Here is a 15,714-nt window from a genome sequence, read left to right as displayed (position 1 = left end):
TGAACAGACTAGTTGGGCACAATGTTTGGGCCATACCAACACCCAAAGTACCACTGTATGGAATGTGTTTACCTGTGTGTGTGGTGCTGCACCTCAAGAATACATGCAAACACAACTTAATATAAATATGGTCCAACAGCCCCTGAAAGTGGTTTAGGCGAGTACACATACAGTAGGTCCCGATTTAAAGTTAAAGTACCAATGATTGTCACACACACACTAGGTGTGGTGAAATATGTCCTCTGCATTTGACCTATCCCCTTGTTCACCCCCTGGGAGGTGAGGGGAGCAGTGGGAAGCAGCGATGCCGCGCCCGGGAATCATTTTTGGTGATTTAACCCCCAATTCCAACCCTTGATGCTGAGTGCCAAGCAGGGAGGTAATGGGTCCCATTTTTATAGTCTTTGGTATGACTCGGCCGGGGTTTGAACTCACAACCTACCGATCTCAGGGCGGACACTCTAACCACTAGGCCACTGAGTAGGTAACGTACTAAAGGTTTGTGTGTATTAAAACACGCGCAAACTTGATAGCGCACGCAAAGCTGATTTATTGTGCAGAGGATTGCGTCTCTTAAGTGAGCAAAAGGAGAAGTCCAATCCATTTAGCGTGTCTGTCTTTAATCAATATGGAGAAAATATGATGATTATTAAAACGCCCACAATACTGGGAAGGGACAATACAGATATAATCATTTAGCACATGCACTGTGATTTATCAAGGCGAAAACTTTTCTGCAGCCGCTGTTTTGCGTTTGTATTGAGCACGTCTTGAAAGTTGCCCATAACTGGCTGTAAGAAAGGAGGCGATCACGCAGCTCTCTCGTGCGTATGCTTGTCGACATATATGAACCGTCAAAAATTAAAATATTAGACTCATTGTCTATTTAGCAATATAATTTTCTAATTTTATAAATGCTGGATGACTTAAAAGGCTCATTAAAACTACCGTATTTTCCGGACAATAGGGCGCACTGGATTATAAAGTGCACTGCCGATGACCTGTCAGGTCTATTTTCATACAAAAGGCGCACCGGATTATAAGGCGCATTAAAGGGGTCATTATTTTATATTTTTTCTAAATGGAAAACACTTCCCTGTGGTCTACATAACATGTAATTGTGGTTATTTGGTCAAAATGTTGCATAGATTATGTTTTACAGATCATCTTCAAGCCGCTTTCTGACAGTCGCTTCAAGATGCGCCGTTTTATAGGCGGTCTTATTTACGTGGCTCACCTTCGGCGACGTCTTTTCTCAATCATCTTTGTTGTAGCTGTGTAGCGTGCAAGGACAGGAGTGAAAGAAGTGTCAAAAGATGGAGCTAACTGTTTTAATGACATTCAGACTTTACTTAAATCAATAACGGAGCAGCATCTCCTCATCCGTGGCTCACCAGTGCAATAACAACGCACTAAAGTTATTTAGTTTTATTTATTTATTGGGTTTAACTGTGGAACAGCTTGGATGATTCCTTAAAATGTTCCAGTTCTATTCACACATTAAAAAAAACAACTTTAAGACCAATGTCTTGGAAAAATATATCACTCTTGAATCAACACAGTAGTTAATACTTTAATCAATGTTAATTAAAAACTAAATGTGGGATATGAATATAATGGAAGTATAATTGTTTGTATATAGTATATAATTGGTGCAAAGGTTTAACGTGTACAAGGATATTTCACATGCCTTTACTGTGTATATAATTGAACAGTATTTATGTTGTGTACAATGTGTATTTATAATATGTTGTGAAAAGGAAAGTTCTTTTTTTTTTAAAGCTCACCTCATACTTGACTTTGTTTATAGGGTTATAGGCACAATAAGTGTTCAACTTCAGCCTAAACCCTTTCGGTCTGCAACATTTTTTTATTTTTTATTTATGAATGTACAACTGTTTGTTTATGAATGTACATCTGTTTGTTTATGTTAAACTGTTTGTTTATTTTGTTGACCATTGACCGAAGAAATAATAAACTAAAAACTAAACTATTTGGGTGAATAATGCAAACTCACTAGACTGGTATGTTTTAGCGCTTTCATGGTGAGTTTACTGACAGATATAAGTAAGACCTTCAGGTAAGGTAAGACATGTTGCTTTTGCATAATATTGCGAAACAAAACGCCAGATAATGTCTTACTTTATACACACACCATAATAATACTCGTATGTTGAAGCACAGTACAATCCATCAAGCGGTGCGGCTTCATAGCTTACCAAAGTCATACTAAAACAGTTTGATGGATTTTTGAGCGTCGTGTGTAATGTTCTATACAACATGTTGGTGTTTACTTGAGTCATATTGCAGTCTACATGTAGCTCTTATGTGTGACTGCCATTATATTGCAATCTACATGTATCTCTTATGTGTGACTGCCATCTACTGGTCACACTTATCATTTCACCATGTACCAAATAAAATAGCTTTGAGGTCGGTAAGCACAACCAAAATTATTCGGTACATTAGGCGCACCGGGTTATAAGGCGCACTGTCGAGTTTTGAGAAAATGAAAGGATTTTAAGTGCACCTTGTAGTCCGAAAAATACGGTATTTAAATTGATGTGTTTTCGTGTCTGCTGGCATTTTTATTTTATTTTATTGACGTTCGTATTTATGAAAAATAAAACTTCTTGCACTATGCATTTTATTCCCGTTGCAATATTCCAGCACACGCTTGCAGTTAGTGCCACTAGCTCCCACGTTTATTGCGCTAAAAAAGTTGGTTCAGTTGTGGACGCACTTGCAGGACTGCTTCACAAATGCACATAAAAAGTTGTACATGTCTGCTGCATGTTTTAAAACTTAGCAAAATGCCACATTTAGGAGCACGTTAACATGAATGTGCAGTAAATGAGGGTCTCCTTGGTGAAAGCCACGTAGAACACACAAAAACATCATTTAAATAATGCCAATTAATCAGACACACAATTGTATAGTTTGCACATGCTGCTTAGCGTGTGTTATTTGGATCTTAGTAGATTAGGCCCATAGGCTTCTTGCGTGTTTGTGTTACATAAAGTCACCATAGCAATAATTTATTTTTCTCTGAACTCTTCTACCTGCCTATGTAATTAACATTCAAGACTTGCATCGCTGTCAGTAAGCAGTGCATCACTTCTCTTTTTATTTTATGTAAATCCTATTCTATTGACAACATTTTGACAGATGAAGCACGCACTGTAGTCTCTCTCCAAACATGAATTTTGTAGACGTTCAATAAGAGTGTTGTGGTAAATGCATCCCTGAGTTGCTGTCCAAGGCCTTAGATCTGGAAGAGTAAGGTGAGAGCAACATTGGGGGAAAAAAAATCTGTATAATAAAAAAGCTGCAGGCCAATGCAGCTTTTGTTTATATTCATTTCCAAGCTCTTTCAGTTTAACCACTGGTGATGGCATGCCATAACTCCAAATATACTGTAATTCCCATTATTTACATCTTCACTAAACAAATGTTGTGTATGAAAATGTGAATAGTAAGACACAAATGGATCCTAATTTGAAGACTGACAGATCTGAATGTATCTTTTTTTTGTCTTTTGATGTTGGTCAAGATGAAGATTTGGGCCATGAGGAGATGAGTCAAGACAGAGTTGAAGATCAAAATAAGAACCAAGACACTGACGTCGATAAAAATGAAGATGAAGACACAACTCTTGACAGTAAGGATAAAGATGAAGGTAAATATGTATTATGAATAAATGTGATTAAAACAGTTTTGTGGTCTGGAAAAAACATCAAGATGACTGTTAGGTGACTAACACGATACAGTATATGCCAGGGGTCCCCAAACCTTTTGACTCGGGGGCCGCATTGGATTAAAAAATTGTGGCTGGGGGCCGGGTTTTGTGTGTGTGTGTGTGTGTGTGTGTGCGTGTGTGTGTGTGTGTGTGTGTGTGTGTGTGTGTGTGTGTATATATATATATATATTTATATTTATATATATATATAAATATATACTGTATATATATATATATATATATATATATATATATATATATATATATATATATATATATATATATATATATATATATATATAAGGGACGGCGTGGCGCAGTGGGAGAGTGGCCGTGCGCAACCCAAGGGTCCCTGGTTCAATCCCCACCTAGTACCAACCTCGTCATGTCCGTTGTGTCCTGAGCAAGAGACTTCACCCTTGCTCCTGATGGGTGCTGGTTAGCGCCTTGCATGGCAGCTCCCTCCATCAGTGTGTGTGAATGGGTAAATGTGGAAGTAGTGTCAAAGCGCTTTGAGTACCTTGAAGGTAGAAAAGCGCTATACAAGTACAACCCATTTATCATTTATATGTATATATATATATTTATATATATATATATATATATATACCTCACGCACTAATTGACTAAAAGAGTGTGCACTCGCCAACAGTGCCCGCGATGATGTCACGTTATCGATAGGAAAATGCATTTTTAGACAATATGATTTGCCTGAGCGAGTAGGAGACCCCGAGAGTAACAAGCGGTAGAAAATAGATTAGAAAGGACAAATAAATTCAAAAACTTGAGACTTCCCGCCTGCTGGATTTTGCATGCTGACGGGCCGTAGTTTGGGGACCCCTAATCTGCCGGGTATTTTTTTGTATACTTTTATTGTCATATTGTCAGAATGTGTTTGTTCTATTTTTGGCCAAAGTAAGACAAAGAAAATAATCTGAAGTTGTACTTTTTTTGTTGTTGTTGTTTTAATGCCATGATTTTAATAGTCCGGCCCCTGAGCTAAAATGAGTTGGACACCCTTGATGTACAGTATTACAGTATATGTAACAGCTGCAGCCAAAAAAAAGAGAGTAGATCCAGCAGAAAATAGATATTATAAAGCAGATTTTGGACGCTGGCGGGCCGCATTCGGACTGTGGGCCGTAGTTTGGGGACCCCTGGTATATGCAATATGATCAAAAGTAATCTGATTCTCCTCTTGGTTTTTCCTGCCTTGGTTTGTATCCAAGCTGCAGTCGGGCGGAAGGCACCTATTCGCAGGGCCAACACACACAGACAACATGTTTACACTCACATTCACATACGAGGGCCAACTTAGGGTTGCCAATCAGGTGGGAAGAAGACAGAGAGAACCCACTGCCCACCCTGCTGCCCCTGAATCATAGATTATTATGGTCTGTGCTGCCATTGCCACTATCATCCATACTATATATCAGGGCAGTCTAAAAAAAATGGGCTAAAAAAATTGTCCGGGGACCAAAAGCAGACATAAACACACTTATATAGCTTATATACAGACAGTATATATGTATGTATTAGAGATGTGCGAATAGGCAATTATTTCATCCGCAACCGCATCACAAAAGTCGTCAACCATCCGCCATCCACCCGAACTAACATTTAATCAAAACCGCACCCGCCCGCCATCCGCCCGTTGTTATATATCTAATATAGACGATGCAAGGCATTAGTGAGGTTATAAAGCTTTTGCCTGTTAAAGAAAGGAGACTGATCCAATGCAGCAGAGACATTCAATGCGTGCCACGCTGTCACGGCCCAGACGCACACCAGTGCGCAATCATCTGGGAGCCGCGCTGAGCGCACCTCCAAGCGCGCTCGCACCACTCAAACTGCTGCAGGCAGCTGCGTTCTATCTTGTTTTAACATCCTGTGGCACTCTTCTGGGATCACGGCGGACGAAACTGCTCATGCTCAGGGTGTTTGTGGAGGTTCGGGGTTTTGCACAAATGTGATGCACCATGTTAGATGTCCCGGTTTTGTGACTGTCGTAGACATAAACAGCGTCGCAGCTCTTGCAAATCACGTAGCCAGCATTACTATCATCCTGATTTACAACCTCATAAAAACGAGTCCACGCTGAACTTTTCTGGCCTTTTTTTCCCCTGGTCTTTAGTATTCCCTTTTTTAGTTTGTCGCGTACCACGTTTGCTGCCGGCGTTGCCATCTCTTTCTTTTTTCTTCTTCTGTTGTGGCGTGCTGCAGGTGCCTGCTCGTTTTTCGTATGTGGGTAACAACATTTAACTATGTATATATATTTCCGAATTGGTTTAACTGCCACCCGCCTGAATCTATTTAAAATCTAATTTTTTTTTATTTCAACCGCCCGACCCGACCCGCGGATAAAATATATATTTTTTTTATTTCAACCGCCCGACCCGCGGATAATCCGTGGACTCCGCGGTTGTGTCCGCAAACCGCGCATCTCTAGTATATATATATATAATATATATATATATATATATATATATATATATATATATATATATATATATATTAGGGGTGTAACGGTACACAAACATTTCAGTTCGGTACGTACCTCGGTTTAGAGGTCACGGTTCAGTTCATTTTCGGTACAGTAAGAAAACAACAAAATATACATTTTTGGGTTATTTATTTACCAAATTTGCAAAATCTTCCACCAAAAATATTTTTCTTAGTGGAATATTTGATGTGAAGTAATCGGAACCTTGGATAGGTCAATAATTCATAGTAACATTGATTTTGATTCAATATTATGTTTTGAGCAATGACAGTTTGAAAGAAAAAAAAACAGCTTTGTTTTATTGGTCAACATTGCAACTTTTTCTAAATTACATTTAACCTTTAAGCTTATTTATTTCACTTTTGTTATGTTTTTGTTTATTTTAATAGTATTTTTAGAATGTTCCGTGGGCCTTTAAAACATTAGCTGTGGGCCGCAAATGGCCTCCGGGGCACACTTTTGACACCCCTGCTAAAGATAATAAAATATCAAATCTGATAAATCTATGGATAAAAAGCAGAGGCTGGCGACGCATGCGCGTGCGCCTCCCTCACGAATGCTGCTGCGCGCAATTTGTTTTGTTTTTAACCCCTTCTTAACCCTGAACGTACATTGAAAATACATGCAACCCTAACTCAAAATGCCGGACATTTGAGGCATTTAAGAAACTCCGCCCTGACAGCCCCGCAAAAGAGGACATGTCCGGTGAAAAGAGGATGTATGGTCAGTCTATCGCAGCCCGTTAGCTGCTAGCATGTCGTGTGTTGTGCCTCGGAGTGCATTATTTACACAACGTGCGTTACGCTACTTAATATGTCCGTGTAGAAACTCGTTCGGTACACCTCTGAACCAAACTGGAACCCCCGTACCGAAACGGTTCAATACAAATACACGTACCGTTACACCTCTAATATGCTGTATATATACACATATATACATACATACATACATACATACAATGTATATGCAGTGCAAAATATGTAGATTTATACAGATTTGATGTTTGTGATATAAATATTGAATACATATTGTATCTAACGTAATTAGATAAAGCATCTAAATAAATTGGATCTCTAAATCACTACAATAACTTCAGACGTGGTTACAATTTTAAGGCAAAACCTCTAATTTTATTATTTATTCCAACCTTGTGTGCTGTCTCATTCAGAGTGCTTGTGTGCTCGTGCAGATCAAGTTTACACAGCTGTTTTTACACGCAATCAGAGATCGCAGTGATATAAGTCTGCATATTAATTTTATACCAAATAGACCAGAGAAACTTCCCAAACATGTACAAATGCAGTACAACCTGTGGTAATGACCTATTTTCAAGGGTATTCACCAATAGGCTGTTATATTGATCCATGCACACACAAGCACACACAAGCACACAGACACACACACACACACACACATGCACACACACACATAACAACATAGCAACACTTTTTTTGCCACAGAGCGTTGATTCTCATTTGTACAAAAATAACAAACTTAACCTTTACAATATTATCAGGAAATGATCAGAGGCACTTCAGTTTGCATTGATTTAAGCAACAACACATAACTTTAACTGTTATTAACAACCTCCACCCCCACATCAGACCCTTACGACACTGCAATATGAAGTACAAATGATAAAACATTGAATATTAGCAGTATGTTAAAGTTCAATTCTGACCTTGTTTACTTCCGTGATGACCTCCTTAAAGTCTTGTGATCAATCAGAAATATCAAAATAGCTAAAATGTGCCAAACATGGCAAAGTGTGGAAAGAAAATGTTTAGCATATTATCCATCTTCATAGTGTTTTTAAATAGGTGCAATTTTAAATTATGTATGGTGATTAGTAGGGATGTCCGATAATGGCTTTTTGCCGATATACGATATTCCGATATTGTCCAACTCTTTCATTACCGATACCGATATCAACAGATATATGCAGTCGTGGAATTAACACACTATTATGCCTAATTTGGACAACCAGGTATGGTGAAGATAAGGTACTTTAAAAAAAAAATTCTAAAATAAGATAAATAAATTAAAAACATTTTCTTGAATAAAAAAGAAAGTAAAACAATATAAAAACAGTTACATAGAAACTAGTAATTAATGAAAATTAGTAAAATTAACTGTTAAAGGTTAGTACTATTAGTAGACCAGCAGCACGCACAATCATGTGTGCTTACGGACTGTATCCCTTGCAGACTGTATTAATATATATTGATATATAATGTAGGAACCAGAATATTAATAACAGAAAGAAACAACCCTTTTGTGTGAATGAGTGTGAATGAGTGTAAATGGGGGAAGGTTTTTTGGGTTGGTGCACTAATTGTAAGTGTATCTTGTGTTTTTTTATGTTGATTTAATTAAAAAAAACAAAAAAAAAACGATACTGATAATAAAAAAAAGGATATCGATAATTTCCAATATTAAATTTTAACGCATTTATCGGCCGATAATATTGGCAGGCCGATATTATCGGACATCTCTAGTGATTAGACATTTTTTATAATGTCCACTGCTCCAGATAATTCAGTGAGCAGGTCGTGTGTTACGTGCAACCATGTGTGTCGACTTTCTTTGCAGGTTGTAATTTATTTGCACCATGGGAAAGGTTGTTAGGATCGGTTCATATAAATTGTTGCTATGCTCATTGTATTTCAATATAAAACTCACGGTCACTGATTAACATTATTAATGTTGTCCACAAGAAGGCGGCCTAATTGCGGCCATCAGACAGTAGTGTTTTTAAAATTAAACTCGAGACATACCACGGGCCAGACTTCTTATTTATGACGCTGGTGGGCCGCACTTGGCCCGCAGGCTGTAGTTTGGACACACCGGCTGTATATAGTCTTGCTGCTATTGGAACACGCCAAAGGGATCAACAGAGGTCTATTGTATCTAATCTAATCTAAAAAATTAACCTATTGAACAATTTACCAAGACAGTATGGACAATTATGTGCTTCCAACGCTTCGGGAAAGGCCATTTCCTGTCCCAGCATGACTGTGTCGCAGTCCAACAAAGGTCCATAAAGGCATGCTTGAATGAGTTTGGCGGGGAAGAACTAGTAAAAAGCCCTGGCCTCAATTCCGTCAAACCCCTTTGGGATGAGCCATAACAGAGATGGTGAGCCAGCAGACTCACTCTCAGGTCCAAAATCCCTGACTTTTGACCTCACAAGTGAATTGACCCACATCAAAACCATGTCATCCCAGAAAACTGGAAGTCATTAAAGCAGCACTTTTTATATTCTGAGGGTGAAATTGGCAGGTACCTCAATCCTTTTGACCACATAGAGGTGGACATTAATGGCTCAAATATTAATGAAATATCACAGTCCAATGTCCATTTAAATATTAACCATATGATGCAATGCTAAATTGATCTGTCACAAAAGGTTGTGTTCTATGCTGATCACCATCTTGTGATTAAATTTACAATAAAGTCACTTCCTGATACTTGAATGCATCTTTATTTTGCAGCTGAAGAAGAGCAAACTGCTCCAAAGACAGATGGTGAAGACACGGGAAAGGCCACTGTAGAGATGGAAGGTAAAGCCTGATTTCATCTGATCTGATTACGTTGTTCTAAGATCTCACCAACCTGAGTCTATGAGCATGAACTGATGAAGCCTGCTTGGATGAGAGGCAAAATGTCTTCTAAGACAAACTAAACAGTCCAGTTGCGATCGATTGAATGCCCTGAGAATACAATGACCTGGATGAATGACAACATTCATAGACATCATCCGAACTGCTGTACTTACCGACACACACTCTATAATCTGTCGCCTAAGGCCTGATTATAGTATAAACAAATTGTGCACAATATTTACAGCTGTTTTGGGGGAAATTCTGTAGCCTTTCATTGCTCAAATAGTTTGCAGACATTGTCCTAGTTTCATGCGACTAGATCAAAACGTGCTAATTTTCTTGCTGAAATATTGAAAAGCTGCAAAGTAAGAAAGAAAGTGTTGATTAGCAACATAGCATGGTGGAGGAGAAAGTCTCAGCATAGTCCTAATTGTATTTGGTCCTCATAGCCACAAATTAGGCTAAGGATAAATTGAGTATAGCTTCTCCTACTCCTACCACTTAAAACACAGGTTCGAGTCACTCTCTTGTCTCATTTTCTCACAATTTCACTTTCTGTTTGAGCGACATTCAATTAATTTAGGGTGAGCGTGAACCTTCCAGATAGATCTGTCTGAGCGAGCCGTCTCCATCGTCTCTGAAAAGCCATCGGAATACGTCACGCAAACACTACAAGCCTTTCCATCAGTGGAGAGCTCCACCTCACCACGTTGATTGTGTCTCGCCTGAGCCTGCCACTGTCTGTCACTGCCAAGGGTTACTATGGGATGGATGTGGGGGTGGCACTGTCGAGCAGTAAACAGTGGTGTCATTCCTGATTGCAGGCAGATTGCATTTTGTGTGGAGAAGCGGGGTCTCGGTCGCAAATCCAAACAGTCTCGGATCTCGAATCTCATGCAGAGCCAGGCTTATCCAAGCGTAACCAATTGATCCCATGACAAATGGCTCCAGAGCAAATACCCTTTGATAAAATCTGCCATCAGGCTCCTTTGCTCGTTTCCGTAGTTTAGTCACTGGAAGGTGTAATGAAAGGACTTGTAATAATGTGAGGAATGAGCGATTAATTAGTTAAACCTTAAATATTGAACACAATTCATTCTGGTTGACTTCATATGTGTTACAATAATCTAAAATGAAATGATCTGGTGCAGGTCATACTGTTTGCATCATAAAACTTGTATGTAGTAAACAGGCAATGTCTGCAGACCATAATCATAGGAAGTGAATCATATTGAGAGAGGATTGATGTGTGTGTTGACACTAAACACAAAGATACCTTTTTGTTGCTCCATAATGCAGTCTTGTGGTGTTCTCAGACATGTTCTCTTTGCCATTAATCAAAGTAATATATAGATAGATAGATAGATAGATAGATAGATAGATAGATAGATAGATAGATAGATAGATAGATAGATAGATAGATAGATAGATAGATAGATACAAACCCCGTTTCCATATGAGTTGGGAAATTGTGTTAGATGTAAAAATAAACGGAATACAATGATTTGCAAATCCTTGTCAACCCATATTCAATTGAATGCACTACAAAGACAAGATATTTGATGTTCAAACTCATAAACTTTATTTTATTTTTTTGCAAATAATAATTAACTTAGAATTTCATGGCTGCAACACGTGCCAAAGTAGTTGGGAAAGGGCATGTTCACCACTGTGTTACATGGCTTTTCCTTTTAACAACACTTAGTAAACGTTTGGGAACTGAGGAGACACATTTTTTAAGCTTCTCAGGTGGAATTCTTTCCCATTCTTGCTTGATGTACAGCTTAAGTTGTTCAACAGTCCGGGGTCTCCGTTGTGGTATTTTAGGCTTCATAATGCGCCACATATTTTCAATGGGAGACAGGTCTGGACTACAGGTAGGCCAGTCTAGTACCCGCACTCTTTTACTATGAAGCCACGTTGATGTAACACGTGGCTTGGCATTGTCTTGCTGAAATAAGCAGGGGCGTCCATGGTAATGTTGCTTGGATGGCAACATATGTTGCTCCAAAACCTGTATGTACTTTTCAGCATTAATAGCGCCTTCACAGATGTGTAAGTTACCCAGTGTTGGGACTAACGCGTTACAAAGTAACGCGTTACTGTAACGCCGTTAGTTTCGGCGGTAACTAGTAATCTAACGCGTTATTTTTTTATATTCAATAACTCAGTTACCGTTACTACATGATGCGTTACTGCGTTATTTTACGTTACTTTTTATGTAGTATCGGCTAGAAACTGAGGATCTGAGTGTGTTTTATTCCAGCGAAGCAGAGACGTGTGACTGTGTGTCTGAGTGTGGGAAGGGGAGGGGAGGGGAGGGGAGGGGGGTGCGCAATACAACCGTTGGCCAACAAAAAAGTAACCACAGAACACTATACGCCTATACGGTATAGTGTTCTGTGGTTACTTTTTGGTTGGCCAAGCGGACGTGACGACAGGCTGTCCCCACTCAGATCCGTACAGACCGGGAGGGGGCGTGCCTTAAGTCCGGCTGGAAATCGGCAGAAATTTGGAGAATGGTTGTCCCAGGGAGAGGCAGTGAAATTCGGGAGGGTTGGCAAGTATGAGATATTCTCACTTCTTTTCTTTTGTCGAGCACAAAGAAAAGAACATTTTAGTTAAATGTAAGTTGTGTCTTGGATCAAAGATCCCGTCTACTGCCCAAAACAACAATTCAAATCTGCCTGTTTAGGCTCTGTGTATGTCACGTGTGCCTTCCTTAGGTGAAGCCAGCTTTACAGCTATGTTGTTGATTGATTGATTGATTGATTGAAACTTTTATTAGTAGATTGCACAGTACAGTACATATTCCGTACAATTGACCACTAAATGGTAACACCCAAATACGTTTTTTAACTTGTTTAAGTCGGGGTCCAGATACAGATATATACTATCAAATATATACTAACATCATAATACAGTCATCACACAAGATAATCATCAGGGTATATACATTGAATTATTTACATTATTTACAATCCGGGGTGTGGGATATGGAGGGGGGGGGGGGGGGGGGGGGGGTTAGGTTTGGTTGGTATCAACACTTCAGTCATCAACAATTGCATCATCAGAGAAATGGACATTGAAACAGTGTAGGACTGACTTGGTAGGATATGTACAGCAAGTAGTGGACACAGAGAGAGAGATCAGAAAGTATAAGAAAAAGTGTCTACATTTGATTATTTACAATCCGAAGAGGTATTATGTGGAAGGGAGGGTGTTAGTTTAGGGTTGTAGTTGCCTGGAGATGTTCTTTTAGTGCGGTTTTGAAGGAGGATAGAGATGCCCTTTCTTTTACACCTGTTGGGAGTGCATTCCATATTGAAGTGGCATAGAAAGAGAATGAGTTAAGACCTTTATTAGTTCGGAATCTGGGTTTAACGTGGTTAGTGTTAGTGTTAGTGTTAGTGTTATTATGCTGTTTGTTACTTATGTATGTTATGTTGCAGCTATTTAAAATAGTTTTGTCAATTTGTTCTGGCCTGAAATAAATTGGCCCTTTGAAACATATCTTTGTCTTTGTGTGTTGTATGTAGAGCACATTGCTTAGCAGAGTTCAGTAATGCAAATGTATGTCAAGTTGATCAACAGATTGTATTATTCTCCAGTGCAATAACAGTACTAAAATGAAGGCTAAAAGGGCATTAATGGGAGCTTTAAAAAAGAAAAGTAGAAGAAGTAACTAAATAGTTACTTTTCACAGTAACGCATTACTTTTTGGTGTAAGTAACTGAGTTAGTAACTGAGTTACTTTTGAAATAAAGTAACTAGTAACTGTAACTAGTTACTGTTTTTCAGTAACTAAGCCAACACTGAAGTTACCCATGTCTTGGGCACTAATACACCCCCATACCATCACAGATGCTGTCTTTTCAACTTTGCGCCTATAACAATCCGGATGGTTCTTTTCCTCTTTGGTCCGGAGGACACGACGTCCACAGTTTCCAAAAACAATTTGAAATGTGGACTCGTCAGACCACAGAACACTTTTCCATTTTGTATCAGTCCATCTTAGATGAGCTCAGGCCCAGCGAAGCCGACGGCGTTTCTGGGTGTTGTTGATAAACGGTTTTCGCCTTGCATAGGAGAGTTTTAACTTGCACTTACAGATGTAGCGACCAACTGTAGTTACTTACAGTGGGTTTCTGAAGTGTTCCTGAGCCCATGTGGTGATATCCTCTACACACTGATGTCACTTGTTGATGCAGTACAGCCTGAGGGATCGAAGGTCACGGCATAGCTGCTTACGTGCAGTGATTTCTCCAGATTCTCTGAACCCTTTGATGATATTACGGACCGTAGATGGTGAAATCCCTAAATTCGTTGCAATAGCTGGTTGAGAAAGGTTTTTCTTAAACTGTTCAACAATTTGCTCACGCATTTGTTGTCAAAGTGGTGACCCTCGCCCCATCCTTGTTTGTGAATGACTGAGCATTTCATGGAATCTACTTTTATACCCAATCATGGCACCCAACTGTTCCCAATTTGCCTGTTCACCTGTGGGATGTTCCAAATAAGTGTTTGATGAGCATTCCTCAAATTTCTCAGTATTTATTGCCACCTTTCCCAACTTCTTTGTCACGTGTTGCTGGCATCAAATTCTAAAGTTAATGATTATTTGCAAAAAAAAATATGTTTATCAGTTTGAACATCAAATATGTTGTCTTTGTAGCATATTCAACTGAAAATGGGTTGCAAATGATTTGCAAATCATTATATTCTGTTTATATTTACATCTAACACAATTTCCCAACTCATATGGAAACTGGGTTTGTAGATAGATAGATAGATAGATAGTACTTTATTGATTCCTTCAGGAGAGTTCCCTCAGGAAAATTAAAATTCAAGCAGCAGTGTACAGAATTGAGATCGAATTTAAGAAGTAAAAAGTAAATAATGGGGGTATAAATGGAAATAAAATACAAAATATTATAATAAGAATAAAAATAAAAAGCAACAATAGGAATAAAAATATAACAGTAAAAATAAGAATATAACAAGAGAAACTAGGCAGTAGTGACCATGTTATGAAAATGTATTGCACTGTTAATTGCACTGTTTTTTGTTGCAGTTTATTTCAGTATTGTTATTGTTTTGCATCCCCTGGAGTTGAACAGTCTGATGGCGTGTGGGACAAAGGAGTTGTTTAGTCTATTAGTCCTGCACTTGGGATGAAGCAGTCTAGCACTGAACAGGCTCCTCTGGCTACTGATAACGGTATGCAGAGGATGACTTACATCATCCATGATGCTCAGTAGTTTTGCCACAGTCCTCTTCTCTGCCACCGTCACCGGTGAGTCCAGTTTTATTCCGATCGTAGAGCTGGCCTGCCTGATCAGTTTCTCCAGTCTGGAGCTGTCCTTCTTAGATGTACTGCCCCCCAGCACACTACGATGTAGAACAGAACACTGGCAACCACAGACTGCTAGTACATCCACAAGAGTTTTTTGCAAATGAATACATCCACAAGAGTTTTTTGCAAATATTACACTGTAGTGATAAGCAGAACAAAGTGTTCGGATCTAACAAACAATTGGCGTACATGTGGGAAGTTTTATTGCTTGGCATTTCATCAGCAAACATGAGAGTAATAATGTTGATAAAATGTTTTTTTAGCACTTATGTAGATAGCACTACTAAAAATAATAGCTTCACAGCATACACACCTGACTGGCAGGTGGCCTCAGGGAAGATTCAGGACTTGGAGACTATGGCTACAATGCAAGGTACGGAGCCCAATTCTGATTTTTGTGTTGAATCCATTCTTTTTTTCTGTAGTGGTTCACGTTACCATGCGGCTTCTATGTATGTCTAATGTGAATGGAATGCGTCCATGGACTGATGCGTATGCACACAAAAGGTGA

The 15,714-nt window shown here is 39.0% G+C and overlaps 1 protein-coding gene across 1 annotated transcript in view; it reads left to right on the top strand.

Moving 5' to 3' along the window:
* macrod2 (mono-ADP ribosylhydrolase 2) overlaps positions 1-15,714 on the top strand; it is a 1,158,848-nt gene that overhangs the window by 1,061,199 nt on the left and 81,935 nt on the right. The window contains exons 15-16 of the mRNA XM_061960241.1: positions 3,554-3,679; positions 9,737-9,805. Coding sequence (XP_061816225.1) covers positions 3,554-3,679; positions 9,737-9,805 — 195 coding nt within the window. The remainder of the gene's footprint in view (positions 1-3,553; positions 3,680-9,736; positions 9,806-15,714) is intronic.

Source organism: Nerophis lumbriciformis, linkage group LG02, assembly GCF_033978685.3.
Source record: "Nerophis lumbriciformis linkage group LG02, RoL_Nlum_v2.1, whole genome shotgun sequence".
Lineage (NCBI taxonomy): Eukaryota > Metazoa > Chordata > Actinopteri > Syngnathiformes > Syngnathidae > Nerophis > Nerophis lumbriciformis.
This window is presented reverse-complemented; position numbering and strand designations above follow the sequence as displayed.